The sequence below is a fragment of the Ciconia boyciana genome, chromosome 13 (assembly GCF_034638445.1).
Source record: "Ciconia boyciana chromosome 13, ASM3463844v1, whole genome shotgun sequence".
Classification (NCBI taxonomy): Eukaryota; Metazoa; Chordata; class Aves; order Ciconiiformes; family Ciconiidae; genus Ciconia; species Ciconia boyciana.
Genome location: NC_132946.1, coordinates 4,335,051 through 4,358,802, shown reverse-complemented (window position 1 = coordinate 4,358,802; position 23,752 = coordinate 4,335,051). Strand labels below are relative to the sequence as shown.

General features: G+C 50.6%; 1 protein-coding gene and 1 long non-coding RNA gene across 12 annotated transcripts in view; both read right to left on the bottom strand.

Annotated features, from left to right (window-relative positions):
- Positions 1-2,671: 2,671 nt before the first annotated feature.
- Positions 2,672-12,323, bottom strand: KPNA7 (karyopherin subunit alpha 7). Of its 2 annotated transcripts, XM_072878335.1 has the most exons (10): positions 11,192-12,318; positions 10,392-10,526; positions 9,741-9,826; positions 7,997-8,265; positions 7,377-7,459; positions 5,910-6,173; positions 5,312-5,545; positions 4,793-4,975; positions 3,945-4,094; positions 2,672-2,878 (listed from the first exon to the last, which is right to left on the bottom strand). In XM_072878335.1, the coding sequence occupies exons 1-10, from the start codon at positions 11,255-11,257 to the stop codon at positions 2,798-2,800; spliced, it is 1,551 nt and encodes a 516-aa protein (XP_072734436.1). In that variant the 5' UTR covers positions 11,258-12,318; the 3' UTR covers positions 2,672-2,797. The 2 variants fall into 2 exon arrangements, with proteins under 2 accessions (XP_072734436.1, XP_072734437.1); XM_072878336.1 differs by lacking the exon at positions 3,945-4,094 and having other exon boundaries at positions 11,192-12,323.
- An 8,501-nt stretch (positions 12,324-20,824) lies between these two features.
- Positions 20,825-23,752, bottom strand: part of LOC140659224 (uncharacterized) — a 45,061-nt gene continuing 42,133 nt past the window's right edge. For 7 of the 10 annotated variants that reach the window (XR_012045048.1, XR_012045050.1, XR_012045052.1 and 4 more), the window contains 3 exons: positions 23,159-23,331; positions 21,802-21,991; positions 20,825-21,684 (listed from right to left, as the gene is read on the bottom strand). This is a non-coding gene — a long non-coding RNA (uncharacterized lncRNA). The remainder of the gene's footprint in view (positions 21,685-21,801; positions 21,992-23,158; positions 23,332-23,752) is intronic. The other 3 variants (XR_012045045.1, XR_012045051.1, XR_012045046.1) reach the window with 3 other exon arrangements.

Sequence of the window (23,752 nt, the reverse complement as noted above, 5' to 3'; positions counted from 1 at the left end):
CAGCCCGGCTCCTGCAGGCCCCGGGTGTGCAGCCTCAGGGACAGCCACAGAACCCCCCCTTCCACCCGCTCCTGCAAAACCAGACCCCGGGGAGGCTGCAGGGTGCACCCGTGGCGGTAGAAAATGAACAATTAGGCATAAAAGTGCTTTAGAAGAGACCCTGCTTCATAGGCGTAAATTAATTGGGTCCTAATTTGGGGAAAATGGCCACCACGGGCACTTGCAGTGCCTTTTCCAGCTCCCCAGCGACATGGGGATGAGCAGCCGTCGCTGTGCTCCTCTGGGGCCAGGACACAGGATGCTTTAATTAGAAAAACTACTTTTTTTGGTGCATCTCTAGAGGGAGGTTGAGCTGCGCTGGGTAAGCACTGGGGAAGCGGCACGGCAGTATCTCACCCTCGCTGGAGCCCTTGTCCCCGCAGCTACCCCATCCCATCCCATCCCATCCCATCCCATCCCATCCCATCCCGTGGGGAGCAGTGGGTGGCTCCAACCCCCAGAGCAGAGCACTGAAGCCAAAATTGCCACGGTGGCTGCTGCCTGTGCCCTGGGCAGGAGAGCCGGGGCCGGCAGCGATCAGAGGAGAGCAGCTCCAATTAACGAGGCAAGCAGATGCCTGCAGGTCGCTCGCACGCCCACGGCACAGCAGCAGGCAGGTACAGCCCAGCAGCCTCGCCGTTCTGGCAGGCACTGGTCCCAGTTCTCCGTCTGCTGTGGGATGACAGCGGCGGTGCCGCCCCAAACACCTCCTCCGCTTTGCTTGCCCTGCGATTCAGGACAGTAGCCATACCGATACTCTTAAGAAAAGGGACATGTTTTTCTCTCCATCACAGTCAGGGCTACAGGGACACTATTTTATCGCAGCTTAAGGACGTGACAGTGGAACCGAGCAGTTTTGGTCCCAGGGCTCTGTGTAACACCATCTACCGCAGGCTCATCTCCAGCACATGCAGGAAAGAAGACAAAAAGTCAAATAGCTCTGCCCTTGCTCTTTTTAGTTTGCTTTAAGCCAGCAGAGCATCAGCAAACAGCAGCCCCACTGCCCGCGCACCCATAGGGGACAGCCCTGCCCGACTATGGGAAACGCCACGTGGGATGCCCCACGCTGGACCACGGTCTGAAGTCAGGACGGCCGCACAGACCCCAGCTCCGGTCTGCGTCTCCATTTACACTGAGGAAGCACCTGTCTCAGAGTCATTTTACCTGGCGAAATCTGACCGTTTCCAGATGCCACGTCAGCCTTGTCAGCAGCAGCATGCCATGAGAAGGTGCACGCAGCCGAGCCGGAGCCCTTTGTGTTACCCATGGGCACAAACAAAGGATTTTCACAGGCACTTGTTTCAGTTGCACGTTCAGGCATTGCTTTATCACAGTTTTAAGTACATAGCTTTGGATCCAAGAAATAAAACCCAAGAAGCACTTTGCAAGTCATCAGCTCCAGCATTTTAATATTTAATAGGTGATATCCAGCTCTGGCACACGCAATCAGGGCTGCACACCTCCTTGCAGGGCACGGAGCACAACCAGACTAACTACCTAAGACCCTTGTTCCTAGCTTGCCCAGGGAAATGCATAAATCCTCTGGTGAACAGATCCAGGGTGGAGGAAGAGGTTCTGCTTCCTGGAGAGAAGATTTTTCCCTTCAGATTAAGTTTATCTGTCACATCACCTCCCACTGCATCCGAGGAAGCAAAGCCCTGAACCCACCCAGGGTTATTTTGAAGTCAAACACACCAGAGGAAGGAGGAGGAAGCTGCCACCCCCACCTTGCATGGAGCAAAGCCCTAGAGATGCTCCAACGCCTGGGGACTGAAGGGTCCTAGCAGAACCTTCCCCAACCTATCACCACTACAACGATAGAGCCATGTCCGGCAGCTTGTTAGGAACCCACAGCACATAACATTTGAACAATACATCTGCTAGCAGAGCGGTACATGTAGCCACAGGGATGGACACAGGGGCCCAGAGCTCACTGCAAGCTGGACTTAAGAGCCCCATCAATTCTGTCCTCACCTTACTAGAGACCAAAGTTTGAGGGCTTGGAGAGAGGGAGGACTCCTCTCAGCAAGGGGCAGTGACACGCAATGGAAACCTGAAATACAGGTCCTCTCTGTTGAAGGGCAGCTCTAGGCAGAGCCAGATCAATGGGCTCCAGGCTAGTGGATAGCATCTGGGAAGCTGCAGTGGGAGGTGAATTAACTCCCATGGCAATAGCTGCCTCTGACACAGCCTAGCAGCCAAAGGACCAGCATTTGCTCCCATGTCCAGACCACCATACTTCCATGTGGCCTAGCACACACAGGGATGAGTGACCCACCTTCCCCAGCTGATTTCCTTCTCTCCTAGAAGCATCTCCTCTCACAGAGGTGGTTTCACCTGCAGAAGGATGAAACACCTCTTGAATAGATTTTCAGAGCTGCTTCAGCCACTCCAAGTCAAGCCTAGAAGTTTCAGCACAAGCACTGAGACCCAGTTGGATTTGATGGTAACACATTGCTCTCCAGCAGCTTAATGCAGTTAGCAAAGAGTTTCTGACTGTGCTTTCCTCCCAGAAAACACATCCAGGAGCTCCAATACATTTCTGCAGGGCCTTAAAACACTATGGAAGAGAGTCTATACTGTTTGCAGCTTATGAGAAAAAAAAAATCAAAGGCAAGAAGTACAAAGCCAGAAGTGCAATTTATTGACAAGTGTCAGAAGTAAAAAGACTCAGCATCTTTGCTCCTCTTGGTTTGGATGTCTGAGCTCTACCAAGACACCTCCACCCACCAGCTCAGAGCTGTGTAGTGCTTCATCTTCAGAAGTTGAAGTCTTGTTTTTCCACTGAGAAATCATATAGTCCATCTTGGCCAGTCCCAGGCTGCAGATCTGGATTTTCCTAGGAGGAAGTTGATAGTCACCAGTTAAAAGGTTCTGCATCTTAATAAGTCTTTGCATCAGAGTTTGCCTGAAGCTTTTTACAGCAGCTTACTGTTTTATTCTTGTTTTAAAAAAAATTCTGCTGCTGTAACAAGCTGTTAGGATTAGCTTGACTCTAACAGGACCCTTGGAGACCAGACCAGGTCCTCCTGTTCTTTACAGCACACGGAAGCTGCAGAGTCCCTGCATCTTACACACAAAGAGCAGCCAAGTCTACAGGCTCAGACACCAGAAGTAGAAGAAGAGTGGCTGGGGTGGCAGAACTCACTCAAATTAAATAGCCTGCTTGGAATAGCAACAAGCCAGGACTGCTTTGGAGAGATGTTCCCCTTGGCATCCAGCCCCTTGGGCAGGTGCCGCTGTGTAGGAGAGCTTCCTCCACACCCTCTCGCAGGGACATCCCACAGACCTTGTTCTGGGCAGAGGACTGGCACAGACATTTGCTCCCTGCTGCTGCAGTTCACATCCAGACTGAGCCTCAGCTCTGAGATCTGCTAAACTGCTAAGCCTCTTCCCTGACGTTTCCCCATCTGCAAGACTAAGGCTAGGACCAAGCATGGCATCTGTGACAGTCATGGGACTCTTGCAACTGCTAGCTGGTGTCCTATCCTCTTTTTCCATAAGTTCATTAGCATGAGAAGGGTCAAGTAATCCAAATGCAACCTGAGCACGGTTATCAGCTGAGTAGGAGGCTTCCATTCATAGTGACAAGCTAGCTCAGCTCCAAAGGAGGAAAATTCTCCACATTTGGTATTCATATCAGCAACTGCAGTAACTCCAGCTGATGCCAGTTTAAATTCCAGCAGCAAGATGCTATCAAGGCATCCATATCTGTTGTGCAACTCGGCTGACAACTCAGAGCTTTTACAGACCTTTAAAAGCAACTGGAAAAAGCTGCAAGGACTACTCTACTCATGTGGAGGCCTCTTCCAAAAAACCTATTTCAGCATCCTTAGAGTCTGTGCTTCATTCCAGTGTGCAATAGCTTCATATTTTCAGATGAGAAACAGCAAGAGCTCACATACCTCACCAGAAAAGTATTTCTCTATGATATTCAGTGCAGCTCGGTAGACCATGTTGTTGTCATGGGTTTGCAATGCTTCAATTTTCTCCAGACCATCAAGCTCTTCCACCAGCAGACACAACCTTTCTGTCTCTCCCAGCTTCTCAGCTGCCTGTGACATCAGATAACCGAGCAGGCAAACATGACCTTACTTCAGTAACAAGTCTGAGATGGTCTGTACTGCAAGACCCTGATGTACAAGTCAAATGACCACAGTCCTGCATTCACAGTCCCTACCCGATTTGTGTTTAGCAGAGATCCCAGGGACACAACTACCATGCATACAAAACATCAGTCCCTGCTGGGATTACTGCACAGTGGCTTGACCGCCAACCAAACAAGCTAGCCAAACTCAGTTACGTCTGACACTGAGAAGCGGGTGTGACCTGCCACACGCTATTTTGTTTGCAAAAGCCATTTCACTGGTTCAAAGGTGCTACAAGAAACAGGCTTTTGAGTCAGAGGTACATAGATATCAGCTGAAAAGCCCCCAGGACCACTTGATTTCTCTGCAGTTGCATTTCTGCAAGACTTCCAACCTCTGTCCAGCTTGGGGGTTAACATGTAGCCTCTTTTCCTTTCCAGAAGGAGACTAAAGTCACAGGACGTGAAGAGGACAACTTTGGGATCTTAATCTTGTCAAGCCCTTTGGACAACCCAAGAGTGTCCAAAAACAAGTTAGACAACGTGAAGTCTAACTCTTACTCCTGCAAGATCAGTAGCTGCTGGAGGAGGAGCTGTTCTAGCCACACAATGGCTCACACCTTGCTGCTCTCTTAGGAAAGGAATGCAAGAGATGGTAGATCTTACCAGGAAGAGATTTGAAATGGTATCCAGGATGACCAGGATAGTTTTGCTGTCTTTGGCCAAGAGCAGGTTGAGCAGAGGTTTGAGGACCCCAGAGTGGACGAGCTCCACCACTTGTTCCACAGTGCCTCCTGTCATGAAGTTGGCCACTACCCACACAGCCTCCTTCTGAGCTTTGAAGTCCCCCTGGAAGAGCAGCACAGTGAAGGCACTCCTAAGCTTTAGCATTCCTCCAAGATCAGCGTGAGGTGAGGCTAGCCATTCCCCTTGTATTCAGTTTGGACTGACCCACCTTCCCTAGCACTTTGAATGATGGGTGGACACCAAGCCATGCTTTCACACAGGTGTACTGACAAGTCTGAGTGCCCAGGCTGTTCCAAGGATCCCAAGGGCTTTGAAGGAGATTGCTCAGGTGGCTCTTGGGCACATGCCGAGTGCTTCACAAATGAGGCATCATGGACCTCACAAACCTCAGCACTGCTTCTGCAGAGCTGTACGTGCAACACTGCACCCATCCCTTACCTTATCGAGCAGCTCCACCAGAGGTGGCAATAAGCCACAGGTGATGAGTTGTTGGATCTGCTGGCAAGGCCCTGCTGCGATGTTACTGAGCATCCATGCAGCTTCCTTCTGTATAGTGGGCTTTGCATGTCGCAGGAGACAGGGCAGGACAGCCAAGACACCAGCATCGATAGCTGCCTGGGTCTGCTCATCGGTCCCCGTGACTATATTCCCAATGGCACGGAGAGCTGGAGTCTAGACAGAGATTAAGGAGACAAGGAGAATCCTTACCTCAAGGGATACATGCTAGAAAGTCCAGCAAGATCCCTCACTAAGTGCTTGATCCTTCAAATAAGGAAAGCATCATGGGTGATTACTGTTATATTTACAGACCTATCATCCTCGTATTTTGCTCTAAGCAGCTTTACAGTTTCTATCCAGTCTGCCAGCCACAGCAAGCTGGAACAGAGCAGTAGCTTGACAAACAAGCAATCAATACCGCAGTCTGAGGAGACAGCAGACAACACTAGCCACATATAGTAAGGAGACATGCCTTCCCTCTCCTCAGATGTTCCTATATGAAGGGACCAGAAGCTGGAGATTGCTGACTGTTTCCTACCATAATGATCAACTCCGGGCTGGCCATGAGTTCCGCTAGCCTTGGGAGAATCCCTGTGTCCACCACAATTTGGATGCGATCGTTGGAGCCATCAGTCAGATAGGAAATGGCCCAGCAGGAGTCAGAAATTACATCCCTGTCCTCATGTTTCACGAGGCAGATGAGGACTGGCAGCATCTTTTTCACTGCATCCAGGGGAGGGTAGGGGTTCTTGTTCCTACAGAGGTTTGATAGTGTCCATGTGATGTTCCTCAGGAACCCAACCTGAAACACAAGGGAGGTTTAAGATCCTCACTGCAGTAACAAATGAGGAAGAGGTAGCACCCTGTTTCTGGTCCTTACAGCTCAGAGATGTTATCCAGTAGCCAGAAGCAGCCTTCTTAAGGGCTGAGGCTTATTTGAAGAAGGGAGATGAAACAGGTAAGTGACTAAGACAGTAGATTCATACTCTCCCTCCCCAATATTAATTTCCAATAACTTCAGCTCTGATGGTGTGACAAGCTATGATGACTAACAAAGGTGCCAAACAGCTTATTTGCTGGGTCCTTGGACAGATTACAGACCATTCTTTGGACAAGATCAGGAATTTGTTTTGTTTTTTTTAAGTGTTAGCAGCTCATTGTTCTACAGTAGGGCACCTCAAGATTTGATTAAGTTCCATCATCCAGACAGTTCATCCCAGTAAGGATGCTTCCAGGGGAGCACTGGAGCTACATTCAAAGCATTGCAGCTACCAAGATGTGCGTATATATGAACTGGTGTTTTGTCATATTTGTTCCACAGGGCTCCCTAAGAGGCAAAAGTGAGCTGGGCTAGGAACAGAGCAGCCAGAAGAGTTTGTTTTTTTAAAAAACATCTTGCAATATAAACTCACAGAAGGCCTAGAGGGTATTTAAGAAAACACCAGCCTGAAAGGCCATAGTTATGCCTACAGAAAGCATACAGCTTCCACTACACCCAGGGGTGGGACACCTGGAGGCATCGGTACCACTGTTACAGCCCCTGAGAGCTCCTCAGTCCCCCTTATGCTTCTCCAAGAAGGTCATTCTCCCCCCAAGACTGAGAAAGCAGCAGGGCAGGCACCATTGCAGAAAGGCAGAGATAAGCCACAAATCCAACAGCTTAAAGCTACCCAAAAAGCAGCAGGAGGAAGCTTGAAGGGCAAGTTCAGCCCTTTCACATGCATGTGCAAATTTACCTTGCACCAGTTTCATCTTATTCCTAGCTTGTGATGGCCAAAGCTGGATAGGAAAGCTAAGACTAGAAGACATCACATTGACTTGAGGACTGTCTGCTTGGCACCCCCAGCTTTGTATACAGCTGACAGGCAGGGTCATTAAAAGCAGTTTAGGACGGTCTCAAACAAAAAGCTGTTTGTATAATTTAATAAGGCAGATGATAGACCACCATTCACCCATTACCCAAGTCATTAAGAGCTGTTAAGTCAAGAAAATGAAGGCTATTTACTGGAGTTACAGGTGACACCAGAGCCAGCAAGGGAGGAATCACATTGCAATTGATAAGGGCATCTCTGTATAGAGGACCATCACCTGTACAGATGAAAAAGGGTTGTTTATTGCATCTGCCCAAGTCACTAGACAGTCAACATCAAATAGCAATCAGACCTTCAGGCGTACACCAGGGCTGGGTGACTGGGCTCACTCATCAGCCACACACCATTAAGTATTTTCAGGTAGGGAGGATTTACAGAATCGTATAGGTTGGAAGAGACCTTTAAGATCGAGTCCAACTGTAAAGGACCAGTAGACTGGAGTGCCATCACAGCTAGTTTGCAGCAGGCTAACCAGACATGACCCATTCTGTTCTCCCTGCTGACAACACTAGTGGGTCAGACCATCCCAACAGGATGGAGTCTTGCACTTGGCTTTGGCCAAAATCCTCTTGCAGAACCAGCACAGGGTCTCAAAGCTGCCAGGCCACGTGAAGGGACTGAAGGGTTAAAGGTTTCAACAGGGGCAGCAGCCTGGAGACAAAGCTATCTTGAGGAACATCAATATTTTTAGCTCCCCAGCACTGGCTTGGGCAGTGACCATCTGCATGCCCCAGGCCTGGAGACCTCTGCTTACCTGCAATGTTGCCCAGTGCCCACACGGACTGCTCGCTGATGTGCATGTGCGGGGAGGACAGGAGGGAGACGAAGGCTGGGATGGCACCTCCCTCCACCACCGCCTTGGTGTGGTTAGAGGTGCCAGAGGCAATGTTAGTCAGTGCCCAGGCTGCTTCGAACTGCAGAGGAGCATTGTCAGCACGGGTCAGGAACTCAACCAGTCTGGGGATGATCCCCAGCTCGATGATCTGATTGATAGGGGGGTCCTTCTGCCTGGACAGCATTCTCCTGCAAGACAGGACACTGCACAGCCTGCCACGAGAAGCCCTATGTGGTGCCATGATAGATCATAACCCTGTGGCCATGTACAAGGTTGTGGCTTGCAAGGGAAGCAGCACCTGCAAGAGATGCTAGTTCAGCATCCCATGTCAGCAAATGCCCTAGGAGAGGAGTTGCCATAGAGAGGCTGCTGCAGAAGACCCATCTAAGATGATGCTGAATCAACAACAGGGTGTCTGTTAGAGTGCAATACTTCACACATCCTTTTGGGACCATGACAACATTATTCCGTGCTCCCCACCTTGTGGGAGTTTGAGACAGTGAAAAAAATAAATCAATATCTGCAATTTGTTCTCTTACAGCCAGCAAGCCTGCCTCTGCCACTCCCCAGCTCAGGGGCACTGGCCAGCCCCACACAGACCAGAGCTCACATTTTAAATGAGGTTCCACAGACTGCTTTTCCAGCTAAAAAAGCAGAATCACCAACTCCCCGCTGCCGTTTCCTGCCTCACACCAGCACAGAAGCACACGGAGCTGCCCAGGAGATGGGATCAGGGCATTGATCAAGTCAAAGAAATCCAGAAAGAGAAACACTTTCAGCCAGATCTGCTTCCCAGCCTGGTTCGTGAGTGCTGGCAGAGGGTAGCATGGAGGTGTGAACCCACAGCTCAGAGCTGCATTAGAGCTGCCACTGGTACCCCACCACAGCTCGGTGTCCTGTCAGGGCACCCTGGGCATGGGCAGGCAGAAAGCCAGCTCCATGCTGCACAGCAGATGAGGGAGCTAGTCGTGACTTGCCCCTTTAGGAAGGGTCTGCTCTGGCCAGCCTCCAGTTAACACCTGGGGAACAAAGCTTTTGATCTGCTCACCGCAAGCAGACATCCCCACAGCCATTGGGAATAGCACCGGTCCCCTGGCACATGGGCAGATCACTGATGTGGCAGCTTGAGCCAGCCAAGGAAGCATCAGCAGCAATGCAGCCTCTCCTGGACCCTCAGAAGACATCCCTGCTGCCAGCTGGGTGATGACAGCACCCTGTGATCCCTCCTACCCTGACCCTGGTGGGGACAGCCCTGCTCAGCAGCAACCCTTAGAGACAGGCTCTCCAGCCCTTGTCCTGCCCAAGCCTTTGGCACTTGGTTTCTTCCCATCCACTTCCTCAGCTGGTGGGATCCAATGTGGTCCCTGCCCCAGCACAGGCACAGTGGGGGGGGGGGCAGCTCCAGGAGCCTCAGCCAACCCCTGGGCTGGGTCCAGCCACACAGGTCCCTGCCACAGGACTGTGATGGAGCCAAGCAAGGCACACAGGGCACAAAACAGGCACCAGCTGAGGTTCTTCAGGGCAGTTTGGTTACCAGGCTCCTTCCCCCTTTGTCATGTCTTCAGAGAGCTCTTCAAACAGGAAGAAATGCCTTCTGCTGACATGACCCATCGCAGCTCCATCAGCCACCTCCCTCCCAGTGCAGAGCAGCCGGGCAGCATACCTGGTGGCCTGTGTAGCCTGCAGCTGCAGCTTAGTGTTGCTCCCATTCACAGCTTCAACGATTTCCTCCAAGGACAGCCGAATAATCTGTGTCACAGGGAATGATTCAGAGTCAAATGGCAAGCCAGGACTCCCTCCAGTTTAATCTCTGCAGTCAATCAGCTGTCTAGACCTGAGTCAGTCACCACTTCATATCTAAGCAATGTCTATGCTTTATGCAACGCAGTTTCGAGATGAGGCAGAGGAAGAGAATCCACAAAAGCCTTTGAGGCAACTAATCCTTATAATCAAGCATGGAAAGAATCACTGACACACCGTAATGGGCCTACAAGCTCAGTAATTACCTCTCGCTGTGCAAGGAGCCAGACAGGAGCTTTGCCAGCTCCCAGCAAGCTGGAGCACCAGCCAGTTCTACCTGCCATCGAGGGACACCACACAGGACATCATCTCCAGCCAAAATAACACAGAAAAAGGGCTAGGCAGTCTAAAACACTCCCCAACACAGGGCATGGTGATCAGGAGTGGCACTGGCTATTTAACCCAGGTCACCTGAACTGGACTTGGTAGCGGTCCAAGTCATAGATGATACCTACTGCACAAGCCATGTGCTGCAGCACTGATCCTGCCTGGGTGCAGAGCACCCAGCACTCACCTCATTTCTCTCTTCTCCCAGAGAGAGACTCTCATCCCTCAAACCAAATGAAATACTCCTGCGCTTCAGGATCTGCTCATCCTTCTTGGCCTTTCGCAGCTCGATGCTCACCTCCACTCTCTGCCTCCGCAGGGCCTGGAGGGGAGGAGAAGAACAGCACCCAATTCCCCAAGGAGCTCATCTCAGCTCTGTAACCCCCTGCCCCAAGTTTCCTAAGTGAGGAAGGCAGAGAGCCAGCATCTGTTCTCAGGCAGATCCTTGCTATGGCTTGCAGACTTATGTAGGAGATAGGACAGAATAAAGCCTCTCCCTTGGTGCCTCCCAAGGACACAGGCTGCTGGATGAACCAGCAACCAGTGCCTATTTTTAAAAGTTGATTTGCTAAACCTGAAAGGCAAACTCTCATCTCCTCTACTGGCTTAAAGCAAGCTGACAGATCCCATGGCCTGACATCCATGCCAGCCCCCTCTCTGCAGGGAGCTCAGCACGAGGGGCTGGACCATCTCCCTTCCCCAGCACCTTCACCAGTGCAGCTCAGTCACCCACCCAAAACTCATGTCCCCCCCAACTTGCCTGTGCCACCACACTCCTCACAGCCCAGCCAGCTCCACACTACATCTCAAAAGTAACTGAGCATCCCTGCTGGCAGAGCCATCCCACACCCCACCACTTTGCTACCCCATACAGGTAGATTTGGGGGCAATTGCCCTTCAGAAGCCTTTCCATCAGCTCCTGCCAACAGGCAAAGCCCCAGTGAGCTCTGCCATTGCCCGCAGGGGATGGCACAGGCGGGTACTTACAGCTGCGTCCTTGCCCTTGTTCTTGAACTTCCTCATCCGCTCACTGTGCTCGTTCACGACTGGCATCTTGGCAGGTTTGAGAGAGGTGCCAGCTGAAAGACTTCACGTGCTTTTGGGGTTCAGGACAGAGCAGGGTCAGGTCACAACTGCACAGCAACATCCACCTCCATCCACAGAGGTGTCTGGGACACCCCCCATACACACACTCCCACCAACAGCCCATTCCACACATTTTCTCCCCCATCTCCCCAGCAAGGGAGATGCTGGAGGTCCCCTGCCCTAAGCAGAGCTCAGTAGGCTCCTCACACACTGCAGCTGAGCCACCAAACTAAATGCAAGCACAAACCACCACTTAACACCAAGCTACAAAAATTACAGCTGCTGCTGCAATCCCTGAGGAAGCTGGACACACCACTTCTCATGGTTACAGTAATACCACCTTCCTCCGGTTCTGATCCCAGGGCTTTTAGGTTTAGTAGACACACAGCCCAAGCCTGGCACAGCCTCTTGCCTCCAAAAGCATCAGCTTAAGGTCTGATCTGAGGACAAGTAGCCACATCCAAGCCCACTTCCTTACCCCACCACACAGCCCAGCTTGGCTTCCTATGCTGAGGCCCCCCAGTAGGAAAGACACAAGGTCACATGCAGTAGCACGAAACAATGAAGTTCAACTAAGCAAAAAGTTCTCCTGGAAACCCAGCTACTAGCAAGGATTGCCAGGTGAAAAACATTAAATAGGGACAGGTAAAAATAATTTCTAAGCCTCTCCTAGTAAGAGCCACAGACATATACACAAATAAGACCAAGAGCAGGCCTTCAGACAGTTTTTGTCAGAAAAAGCAAGGCTTCCACCCAGCAGAAGCAGAGGTGTTTTCAGAGCAGCCAGACACCACCAAGGGCCTCCTAAAGCCAGGTTGTGCATAAACACACTCGGGTGCTGATCACACCCAGGCCATGCATCTTCACCTTCCTTCCGGGCTCACAGCCAACACCTGTGGCTCAGATCAGCCCCCAGGAGCTCCCCTTACTCCATCTTTCTAAGCTGAAGGGTTTGGGTGGGTTTTTTCCTCCTATCTCTCCCTATTTCCTGCCCCAGCAGGATGGTAACCCAGGCTGGATACCAGCAGCATCAGCTCTTTACCCCAGCACAGCAGCCAGCCACCAAGCTGCAGAGCTCCCCCAGCTCACAGAGGAGCCAGTCAGAGCCCACAGCCTTAAGCCCTACACTCAAACCTCAAGAACCACTTCAGCCTCCTTTCCTCTGTTTCCCCTCCAACAGGGGACCACAGTAACACCCCAAAAGGCCTCTTCTTTTTGGGGAGCTTCCTCCACCCCCATCTCAGCAGAGGTGCACCACAACCCACGTGCTGACACCAGCCAAGCAGGAGACCCAGCGCAGCCCCATGCTCATCATAGGGTGGAAGGGAACAACCAAACACCCAGCACTCCAAAGAAAGCCACTCACCTCAACTCTCTCTCATGCCCCATCACCCTCAGACTGCCTCTTTTATTGCCCCCACAGAGCCACGTACCCCCCCGGTTCCCCCCCATGATTGGCTTTTCCCAGGACAGCCTCCCATTATCTCCAGCTGCTCCCTCGCCATCGCTACCTGGATGCACCTGGATGAGGATGGGTGGTGATGCCTTCCCTCCTCAGCTGCCCTCCTGCCTGGCCCACCCCACCTACCCCTCCACGCCTCCTCCATAGATTTACGCTTTGCCCACTTTGGCTTTGTTTGCGGCCAAACCCTTCATGGGAGATGCCAGCCTGCACCTGTACAATGTCCCATAACGTGGGGGACACCCTGGGTGCTGCCTCCCCATGGCTGCACAGTGCAGGGGACGGGCAGGCGGGGGATGCCCCTTTTTTGTCCGGGTAGCTGGAAGGTCCTTGTGGGTGGTGATGCAGGCCAGGGGAGCAGCTGTCTTTGGATGGCGGGGACCAGGACCATGGAGCCAGGCGGTCGCTGAGGGGGATCGGCCAAGCGGAGGCTGCAAGGGGGATGAGACAGGATTAAGAAACCTGGAGCAGCAGCAGATGCTGAGCTGCTGGCTGGCGCAGGTGGGAGCCCAGCGGGGCTGTGGCAGGAGGTAACACGGAGAGAAACCCAGCAGGAAACTATTATTTCCATGAGTCCTTTAGATTTTGGCCAGGAGCTGCTGGGCAGCTCTTATCACGCTACATTATGTGCCTATCACAGCCTCCATCAGCTTTAGTCAAGAGATCATTTGCATTTACCGTGCCCTAACACCAGTTAAATGCCGATGCTCTGGCTGCTTGCACAGCTTGTCCTCCTGCCCATGCCACTGCTCTGGCCAACAGCATCCCTGCCCCCAAAATAACCACTCGCAGCAAGGCTTGGCTACAGTTTTGGGGACTCTGCAGTGCTGAAGGCATCCTGGTTTTGTCAAGCCCTCCAAGCCATTGCCCTTTTTAGCAGAGCCCCGTAAAACCCACTCCGTGCACCCCGTGTGTGCAGAGGTGCCAGCCTGGTCCAGCCGATGGGGAGAAGAGGAGCAGTGTTTGCTAAATAGGTAGGGAAAGCACCTATTAAAATATTTAATTAAAACCTGATTTTAAATCACTTGACATCTTTTTCTGTGAGGGAGATGGGGAGCACAGTAATTCAGAGCGGGTGCCTGGGCTCGCTGCAGGAAGGTGGGAGCAGCACCCACCGCCGGGGTCTGCACCCTCCGCACTCCAGGAGCACAGCCTGGGCCTTCGTACCCTGCCGGCCGTGTACACGGGAGCCATTACGAAATAAATTTTATGAGTTACAGGGAACAACTAGTTCCCTGTGTGGCTATTTCCAGCATGGAAATACCTATGGAAATACAGTATGCAATACCCAAGCTGCTTTAAGTCATGGATTCAAATCCCAGGGTCATACCAATTCTCCCTTTCAAGGCAAATGAAAGAAGCTGGACAAAGCTTTGTGCAGAAGGTGATGTGGGGGGTGTTGAGAGAAGACCTTCAGATAAATCTGGTTTTTGTGGGCATTAAAAAGCCAGTTGTGCTAATCCTCGATGCTGTATTTTTAAGCTTCAAGTGCCACTGGTTGCATTATCTTGTTTCTTGGCTGCTTGAGACGGGAAAATTACATTTCAATTGCTTTTTAATTCAACTTAATCTGGTGCAAAAGTTAGTGTGCACCCTCTAATTTTGTTTTCTGAGCGGTTTGTTTCAGCTAATTCCTAATCAGTCAACGCTAAATCAAAACAGGCCTGGCTCAAGCTGAAATAGATGAGTCCTCGCAACCTTTCCAAGCAATTTAATTAAATTGGCTTAAAATCACACCCCAAGATAAGTGGGGGCAGCCTCCTGCATAGGCCAGCCCCCAGCATTTGCTCCTCTGGCTGGAGAGCTCTCTCGCCCAAGGTGCTGCAGGATACGAACGTGCAACAAGGCTGCGATAAGTTTATCATTATCCTGGGCTGCTTTTTCCCTCTCTGCCCTTTCCATTCCCTCTCCACCTGCCAAGCGCAATCAGACCCATCCTGTTCACTCCTCTGTCACTGCCAGCGCAGGGAGGGAGAGGATGCAAAGAGAAAAACACATGCAAATCGATGAGCAGCCCCCCTCCCCGGCCTTCGCTTCAGTCACTGATGGCATAAGAGGTGGCACCGCCAAGCACTCGGCCCCACGAGCAGGCAGAGGATGAGCGGGGCTGATTTCAACCCGTGCTGAGGACACGGGCAGATCAATGTTTGCCCAATGGGAAAGGGAACAACCGCTGGAGGAACAAAAAGTTTCGGTTTTCAGCATAATAAGAAGGTATCACAGCTAATGGAGAGGAAAGGAGATAAAACCCTAAATCTACATGACAGTGTCCCCTGAGCTCAGCCTTGTGTGCTCAAGCTGAAAATCCACATCGTGACAGGTATGGAAAGCTGCGGTTCCAGTTTAGAGGTTTTCTTTGTGGCTACTCTCTCCCACCCTGCCGCCCTTCGCCCTGCGCTCCCACCGGAGCACTGCAGGTTGGTTGGACTGTGACTGGTGGCCAGTTTTAAGCCCTGAGATAAAAGCACTGATTTTTCCTCCCCTGTTTTTTTATGTTTCTTTGACAGGTTTACCCTCACTGCATGTGAAGAAAGGTACTGGTCAGGAAAGATGTCAGCGTGTGGCATCTCTGCAGCGGGGTTAGAGGAGGCAGGAACAGCCCGGGCTCCATCGCGGGAGGTTGCATGGCCACAGCAGCTGGTCTGAGCAATCCTTCTGTGAAAGGAGAAGCTCACCTGGCAGAGAGCGAGCAAAGGTAGGGATTCCTGCCAACCCCCTGAACGCCTGCTCCCAGACAGCATATTTTCTCCGTCAGCTCTAATGTAGTCCATTAAGTTAACATCAACAAATTAATTTTACTTATTAGTTACAGTTACACCAAGGAAATCTCTATGTGGGTTCCTGAACCAGCTGCCGAGGTAACTGCTGGTGGATGCGGGGCAATTCCCAAGTATGGCAGGGATGGAGCCTGGAAATTCCTCCTTTTTCGGTTGGGATGCATCCTCCTGGCGCACGGCCCCGGAGGGAGGCAGCGCGAACTCTGCAGCCCGCACCGGTTCCTCCTGGGGAGGCAGAGGCCAGGCAGCCAGTGACCTCCCCACCGCCAGCCACGAGATTCACTTCAGTCCTATTGTTTGTGCAGCAGCCGCGGGTTTGAGTCGAGATCAGAGCTGCATTGTGCCAGGCACTAAACAAGCACATAATAAGTGACAGCCCCCCTCCGTTACGGTCTATCTAATCAGGACATGCAGAAGGTGGGAGAAGGGATTTATTGTTATCCCTCTCTTACTGCTGAGGCCAGAGGCAAAGCCAAGCACTGCAGCTGGATTTTCCAAGGCTCAAGGTGCAGCTTGTTGTTTCCCCTAATTTAGTGTAGCGGCTTCAAAAAAGTGCTCCTGCTTTTTTCCCCCCTCCCCTGCTTTTCTCCCCCGGCTCCTCTGCAGCCAGGGAGCTGTGGGGATGCATCAGTTCAGACAGCTCATTCGAAGGGAAAGCAACCCACGAAAATAAAGAAATAAGTATGGTTTTCCATCAATTCAGTTGAAAGAGCTCCTGCTGTGGCCATGGGATCACTAGAGCTGGCAGACAAGGAGGAGAGGTGTCCCCGAGGGCGTGTGGCAGCACAACATCGCATCTTGCGTTGCCAGCAGCTACGGCAGGTCAGGGCAAACTGGTGCCCAGTCCAGTGCCAACTGGTCCCCAGTCCAGTGCCTTGTCCCTGCAGGCGGTACAGGAACGTACCAGGGCTCTGCAATGGGGTGGCACCAGGAGGAGGGAAACCTGTCTTAAAGGCAGTTTAATTTTCTCCCAAATACCTGGGAATTTGGCCCGTTAAAGTGGGTTTGATAAATAACAACTCTGCCACGGTCGCCTGCTGCACTGTGGGACATCCCCATTCCTGCGATCCTAGTTCAAGTTTGCTAGGAGTTTTTATTTGGTTGAGCAAATAGACGATTCATGCCTAACACTTGTATGAGGTTACATGGACCAGAAACCTTGTCCCTCCGTGTAGTGCTTTTCAAGGCAAAGTGTTCTTCAGTGCTTTTTTCCAGCCAAGAAACAGGATCACTCACTCAGAAATGTAGGTGCTGAAAAAAAAAAGAAAAACAAGTCATATTGATATTATACAGAAGAGCTCTCTCTTTATTGGTAAAGAGGCCTGGCAGAGCTGGTAATTCCCTGGGAATTAAGGAGAAGGGAATTGCTGTGCGGGAAGAGAGCTTGTAAAGTGGATAACACCGTGAAGTGTAACACCAACCGATTATCCCATCAGCTGGGCTGGAGTCGGTGGGAGCTCCCGCCGAGCTCGGTGGGCCCCGGGAAGGAGAAGAGGTAACGGCGGGAGCTGCGGGAGCCCTCTCCCCCTCGCCAAACGCAGCTGCTAACGTCCATTCGCAGACGGTGTAAGCGGATGCCCCAGAAAACCAGCACAGCCCTGGAGGGCCTGTAACTCCACACCAGGCTGAACATTAAGGAACTAATTTTAACTTCTAAGCAGCATCCTTTCTGCCAGCCGTGGAGGGATTAGAGTAACAGTTTTTGAAATTATTTAAAAATAACATCAGACTTAATCATAGCTATTTATTAAATCCATTATCCTCTGTCAGTTATGGGACACTGATTTATTCAGCTGCAGAAACTATAATCACCTATGGCCAAAAATCTTAACTTCTTCTTTTTTCCTAATGGGGCCCAATAATAATTACTCCTTTAGCTTCTGAATCTGTAACTCAAGGAACTGAAACAGACAAATCTACAGTGAATTTGGGAATGAGACACAACGGAGTGATGGAGAAACCTTGGAATTACTGAAAAAACACATTAATTTTGTATAAATCATGCATGACCTTGCTCCATGGCACCTAGCAGGAGAGAGGCTAAGGTGCTCTCTAAAGGAGTGGAGTAGCTTGTAAATCACGTAGGGAAGAGAAACCCCATGAAAACACCAGAAAATCCATATAAATCATGGGGTCTTGAGCCTCGGGATGCCACTTTGCTGTCAGGGAGTCCATGTGCAGCTTAATTAGACAAGGAGATGAGCTTTCCCGTTCTCCTGTGCCCACAGTGCTGCTCCTGTGGTTTCCTCGGTGGGGAGGGCTGCCAGATGTCTGCTCACCTTGCGCTGGCACCTCCGATTATCACAGCTGAGAACAGCATTTCAACAGAAATTAGCGTCTTTGTTTAAAATGTGTATTTAGGGGCCTTTGTTTGAAAGCCATGCTTAGGAAATGCTAAAAAGAGGATTCAACATGCGTATTCCACCAGATCCTAGGAGCTGAAGATAATTTTTGCTAAGCCCGGGGGTGATATTCGCCTCTGTTTCAACTGCTTCACATCTCATACACACACTGATTTGGTGATGAGCTTTCGGGGGCCCACCCCGTAATTACGTATCATTGTGCCATCTCCTTTCTGCCACGCCGCTGCTCTGAGGTCTGTCCTGGACGAGGCGGTGGGAGCAGCTCCCTCCGCACCAGCGCAGCCCCTGGGCAGCACCATCCAGCTGGTGTGATCCTCCAAGCAGATTAGTTTTACTGGGGCGGCTTGTATTTGGGGATTAGAGACGTCAAAATATGGACTCAAATTCTGCATGTCACTCTGAGCGGGCAGGTCATCGGTGTGGTCCATTTTTCCGAGGCTGAGGTACACAACTCCCTGGAAAAAAAGGCAACAATGGGAGGAGGAATGGCAGAGCCCCCTCCTGCCTGCTCTGTCTTGTCTTTTCTGCTCCTGAACGTTACAGGCAGAGTAGAGCGAACAGGAGGTGCCCACGGCAGGAACGGAGCGTTCCAGCAGGTGATCTCCCAAACACACTCGGTGAAGGCCCTGCAGAGCTGCTAATGAAGCTGCTGATTGCCCACGTTGAGACCATGGCAATCATAGCCCACGGTGAGGGGTAGGGCTGTGGTTTTACCGGTGTCCTCGCCCAGCACTGTGGATGGTGGGCCAGAGATGGGGTGGAAAACAGCCCCAGGACTGTGCTGGAAGGGATTGACCCAGGGACAGTCCCAGGACGGGGCTGGGATTCGGGGCCCTTTTGTGGGTTGGGGCTGGCCCAGTCCCACTGCTGGGGGCTGGAAGACATCCCTGTCCAGGATGAGGTTGTGGGTCCCGGTGATCTCTGGCTAAGCGTAAGGTGATCTCTGGCTAAACGTGGTGGTCCTTGGCAAGAACTAGACATAGAGCCTCGAGGCTGAAGGTTGGGGCTAGGGGAAGACTAAGTGATAGACCTGCTTCAGGTTTAGGGTGGGGTCTGAGGGTTTTGGCTATTCCCGACTTCTGTGTCAGATACGTTTGGAGAACGAAGGTAGGACAGACAGGAAGGGATGGGCAGGTGTGCTAGCTGTTAGTCCCCACTCCCTTCCAGATCTGGGCAGAGACCTGTTTTCTGACTGTTAACACTCCTGTGCTGTTGGCAGACGCAGCTAAACCCTGGTGGAACAGTTGGCTTAGCCCTCTGTACAGCTGGTCCACCTGGGGCAGAGACACTCAGCAGAGCTCTGAGTCGCTCCATCAGCTCAACTGGCCAAAGTCTATGCTATGGATTAAAAATTCCCAACCTTGCCAACAGTCTGTGTGGGGTCAATTTGACACCACATGCCAGAAGTTTCAGGGGATTTTTCCCCCTCTTTTTCCTTTACAAAAAAACCTTCAGAAGTTTTGGGGCTGTTTGTTTTGCCTCCACAATTCCTTGCATTAAAAGACTGCTATAGTTGGAAAGCTGCGCACTGAAAAGTTAGACACCAGAAAGACTTTAACTTTGCTTTCACGTGCATACACTTCCCCGTAGAGTTTTTGATCATATAACCGCACAGACTGTCTTCTGCAGGACCCATGACTCACTGAACACCTAGTGGGATTTGAAAGTACTTGGCATCTTCCCCATCAGACCCTCTGTGCCTCACAAGCAGCGATCTGCCCTTGTTTGGTTAGGGACTGGTTGTGTCTCTGTACAGCCAACACCCCTCCAGCCCTCACAGGAATACACTGATCCTCCCCAAGCAAGCAACAGACAACAGCTGAGAATGAGGATACAGCTTTCATTACAGAACCAGCATTATTTTTTAAATGACTAATAAATGCAAAACCATCTTGGGCCAGTCTCCTGGGCCAGATCTTTATATAACCCTGTGATCCTTCAGCAAGGCTTTCTGATCCGGATACCATTCCTTCCCTAACCACCAGAGATCAGTTTGCTGCTGCTGCTACTGAAATGCAACACTGAAAGGCAGCATCTGAACCGAGTTCCTCGTTATTCCAAGGCTTGTCACTGCAGCGCAAAGGCTGAGGCTCTACAGCGAGCCGTCGAAAGTGGTTTTGTATGCCCTGTTCCTCTCCCTGCCCTCCGTACATTTACAACCTCCTTCTTCAGAACTGGGAATGTCATTATGGACACCTGGGCTACTGTGTGTAGCCTGGGATCCCTGGCAGTGCTAAGACGGAGAGACCAGAGCCTTTCTTCCACATGGTCTGTATTATATGGGCTGATTTGCCCCTTCTCTGAAGACCATTTTCCAATCCGAAACAGTTATGCTCCCCATGCCTTCAGGCAGGAAAGCTGGACTCTTAGTGTCACTTTAAGATGATGAAGAAATCTGTGTCAGAGCAAGAAACTGAGCCCACACCAAGGCAAACATCCTGCTTAGCAGACAACTCCCTCCCCGTGATCCATTGCCTGCAGAGCTTGCTGTGCAGTGCTGTCAGTTCACGTCACTGCAGAACATGTCTCCTTCACTTTCTAAGAGAACGCTGAAAAACCTCCTTTACCAGATAATATAATCGTTGTAACGGGATGTGGCTGGATGAACTAGCTGCAGCCTAACCCAGGCTGTCACAGCAGGATTTACAGAGTGCGGTGATGTGCTGGAGAACAGCGTGGCCAGGGGTGGTACAGGACGGGGTCTATGCTATGGAAACTGCAATGACATTTCATTAAACTCGGCAAGAGGCATCCTAGCTACCCAGGAAGCAATTTGGCTGAGTTCTAGCCGTTGCTGATCTGTCCATAGGCTGAGTGAGCTTGTAGCTATTTAAGGTTTGCCATTTTGACCTGTATCACTTCATGGAGAGATCCGATTGCTCCCTTTGCAGCTCATTCCTCCTATGCGGTCAGAACAGACATTTATGCACGTTACTCATGAGTGAACAGGTTAGAACCCATTATTTATTTGACGCATTTCACGTCTTTCTCGAAGATGTTTGTCTGAGAACTGTTTACAATCTTCCTTCACAGATTCCAAGTTTGAAATAATTACCTAAAAAAGCCCAGAAAATATGACTTTCTCCGGATACATTCCTGAGAAGTTAATCACAATTCTCAATATTCAAGACTCAGGCTGGCCATGGTTTCTGTGGTATTATTCTGCTCCTGACGGGACATGCTGCGTTCTGAGAATCAGATTTTCAGGGTGAATAGTCAGTTACAAATTCAAGAGGTGGGTGTAACATGAACTCTCTAATTTTCAGCTCAAAGTGGCTGTTTATCTGAATCTCTCTGCTTGGAAACTCTATCCCAAGCGTCTTCACCCAAAACACCCACCATGGCAATACTTGCAGAGTAACCACATCCCAGACACTCCAGCTGAGTCAAATATAGCAGAGAAATACTTAAAGCTGATAATGAAGCAGTTGTCTTCTGGGGCAGTTCACATCCACTGAGCAACTGAAACAAGCAAGACAATGTAATGCAACAATAGTCTTTATCCTCTCTGCTTGTAGCAAACACACAGCATTTATTCATCATAAACATGGGGCCTAGAAATGATTTTAAAATGAAACTTTAATTCCATCACCAATGTGGCTGGCTCCTGCCAAGGATTCAGTCTGAGGTTTGTCTGCCAAAGATCAGCTCCCCTCACCGACAAAATCCGCCAGTCCACCTCGGCAAGAAGGGCACAGCCAAAGACGTGACTTTGAACAAAGGCTTCACTGGACGGTCTTTCTATTTCAGCCTCTTGTCCCTATACTCCAGCAGCTGAGTTCATAAAACACCCTATAAGGAAAGGAAAGACAAAGAGAAATTCCCAAGAAACAAAGCATTATCTGATCTCTCCTGAGGGACCAAAGCTTTCCCAATCAGGCTCCCAGCTCTACAGCCTGCTGAACTTACGGATAAGGAATGTGTTGTCTCTTCTAAAACGTAAGTGCTGGCTCAGGCCCTTTGGACAGCTATGAAAGAGCCTGGCCAGCCCTTGTAAACACACATCTTCCAGGATCATGGGTTTAGCCTGGTAGGTATTTGCTGGGAAGACGCGTGGGGTGGAGATCAGCAAGGACCTTATACCTCCATGGGGCAGAAACTGCAAGCAGAGGCAGAAAGAGAAAGGCACAGTGCCTGCAGGTGTACATGAAGACTGTCTGGATTTATATTCGCTGTGTTTTATAACTAGTAGACTTGAACTCACAAGTATTTTAACCATAAGTTTATTAAATTCCATGTGATTTTTGGGAAATGAAATTTCAGAATTTTAACTCACCCCCAATTGTTGGGATGGCCTTACCACTTCCTTGACCTATGGCTTTTGGGACTACATTTATGCCTACGCTTTTAAAAACATATATTGTCTCTGGGTACCTAGACAAGACACGTGAGGGCTGCCTTTAGAGAAGCTATGCACCAGTCACTCCTAATGACTTCAGACTGAAAGGCCAGAAGAAAATAGACTTTTTGTAGGTACTTTGTCTGCCAAAGACCAGACTGACAATGGGTGGACAACTCTGAAGATTTCAGTTGTCGTCATGCCGTGCCTCAGTTTCCCCAGCTGTAAAAGGATGGTGAGGCATAAAGAATTTAAAGTTCCTTAAAGGTCTGAGACCTGCACCCAAGGAACTGTTTGATGCACGTATGAACTATTTTCAGTCACATGCATTTATCTCCTGTAGGTGTTTTGTTTAACATTTCACTGATCTGTTTCAGAGACCATGCTAGTCCATGTATTTCAGGGAGGTGACAGATACAGTGTGGTCCTGAGCCTTCCGTGGAACGGGGCAACAGAATCAAGTCCCAAAAATACATTGCAAATATGGGCATCTAAAACCAGCAAGTCTACAGCTTTAACTATATAGATTGAGGGGGGAAATGATTGCTGAGCTGTTATAGTTCCTTATCTCTGCCTGATCAGAAGTGGAAATAGACAGGGGAAAGTTTCTCCTTCCTTCTTTATGGGTGAAATTCATTCCAGAGCAACAGACTGCAACTGATAACGTTACGCCAGGACCCTCCTGAGCCCTGAAACTGGTTTCCAAAGGTGCAGCACTGCTGCCTTGGAGTCCTTGCACACATATATTTTTAGACACCAAGGTTTTCAGGAGGATGGTGGGAAAAATGAGATCACCAGAAGGGCCGGCGCCGCCATCATCTCTAACCAGTGCCAAGCTATTCCGACTTCAGCCCAAGCAGTAGCCTCTAAAACCAGACCCTGCTGGCAAAGAGTCCCCCGCCCACCCCAGGGGCTTCTCCTGCTTACCCCAGACTCCTCTAACTCCTGTGCAGATGGCGTGACTCACAAGGCTGGTGTGAAGCATTGCTTGTGGCTGTCATCACAGGGGCTGCAGAGGTGGAAAGGAGAACAGCCCTTGGCCTGGGCAGTGTGTCCACACAGCAAAACAAAGCCGCAGCATAGCCCGTGTTCCCTTTAATCTAAGTAATGCATAGTAGTGATGAAATCAGCTTCGCCTCTGCAGGGAGCAACAAGTTGGGCAGGTATCGTAGGTCCCCAGGAGGCACGTCTTTAGGTAGCTGGCCACTGATGAAGACTACTCACCATCAGCAGTTTGACTGTTGCCTTGACAACTTTAAAGCTAGTTCAGATGTGTGGGTGGGGGAAGGAAGACTGCCTGGAGTGTGGCACATAGTCTGCTCCCAGCATGGAATAGGTCCCAAAAAATGCAAAGCCTTGGGACATGAGTCATGTCCTTGAAGTTCCCTGCTCCCTCCTGTGGAATGCCTTTGCCACAGGTATGGTCTCAGGTTGTGACAAGAGTGAAAAGCCCCAAGGGGCATGTGAAGTGGATGTGCCATGGACTCTCCTGGATGACCCTGGTGGTTTCTGATGGCTGAG

Coding starts and splice junctions, on each gene's coding strand:
- KPNA7 (XM_072878335.1), bottom strand. CDS start 11,257: ATGCCAGTCGTGAACGAGCACAGTGAGCGGATGAGGAAGTTCAAGAAC. Junction 6,174..7,376: donor TGGTGTCACCTGTAACTCCA/GTAAATAGCCTT, acceptor CTTGTGTTTCAG/GTTGGGTTCCTGAGGAACAT. Junction 2,879..3,944: donor AGAAATACTTTTCTGGTGAG/GTATGTGAGCTC, acceptor ACTTCCTCCTAG/GAAAATCCAGATCTGCAGCC.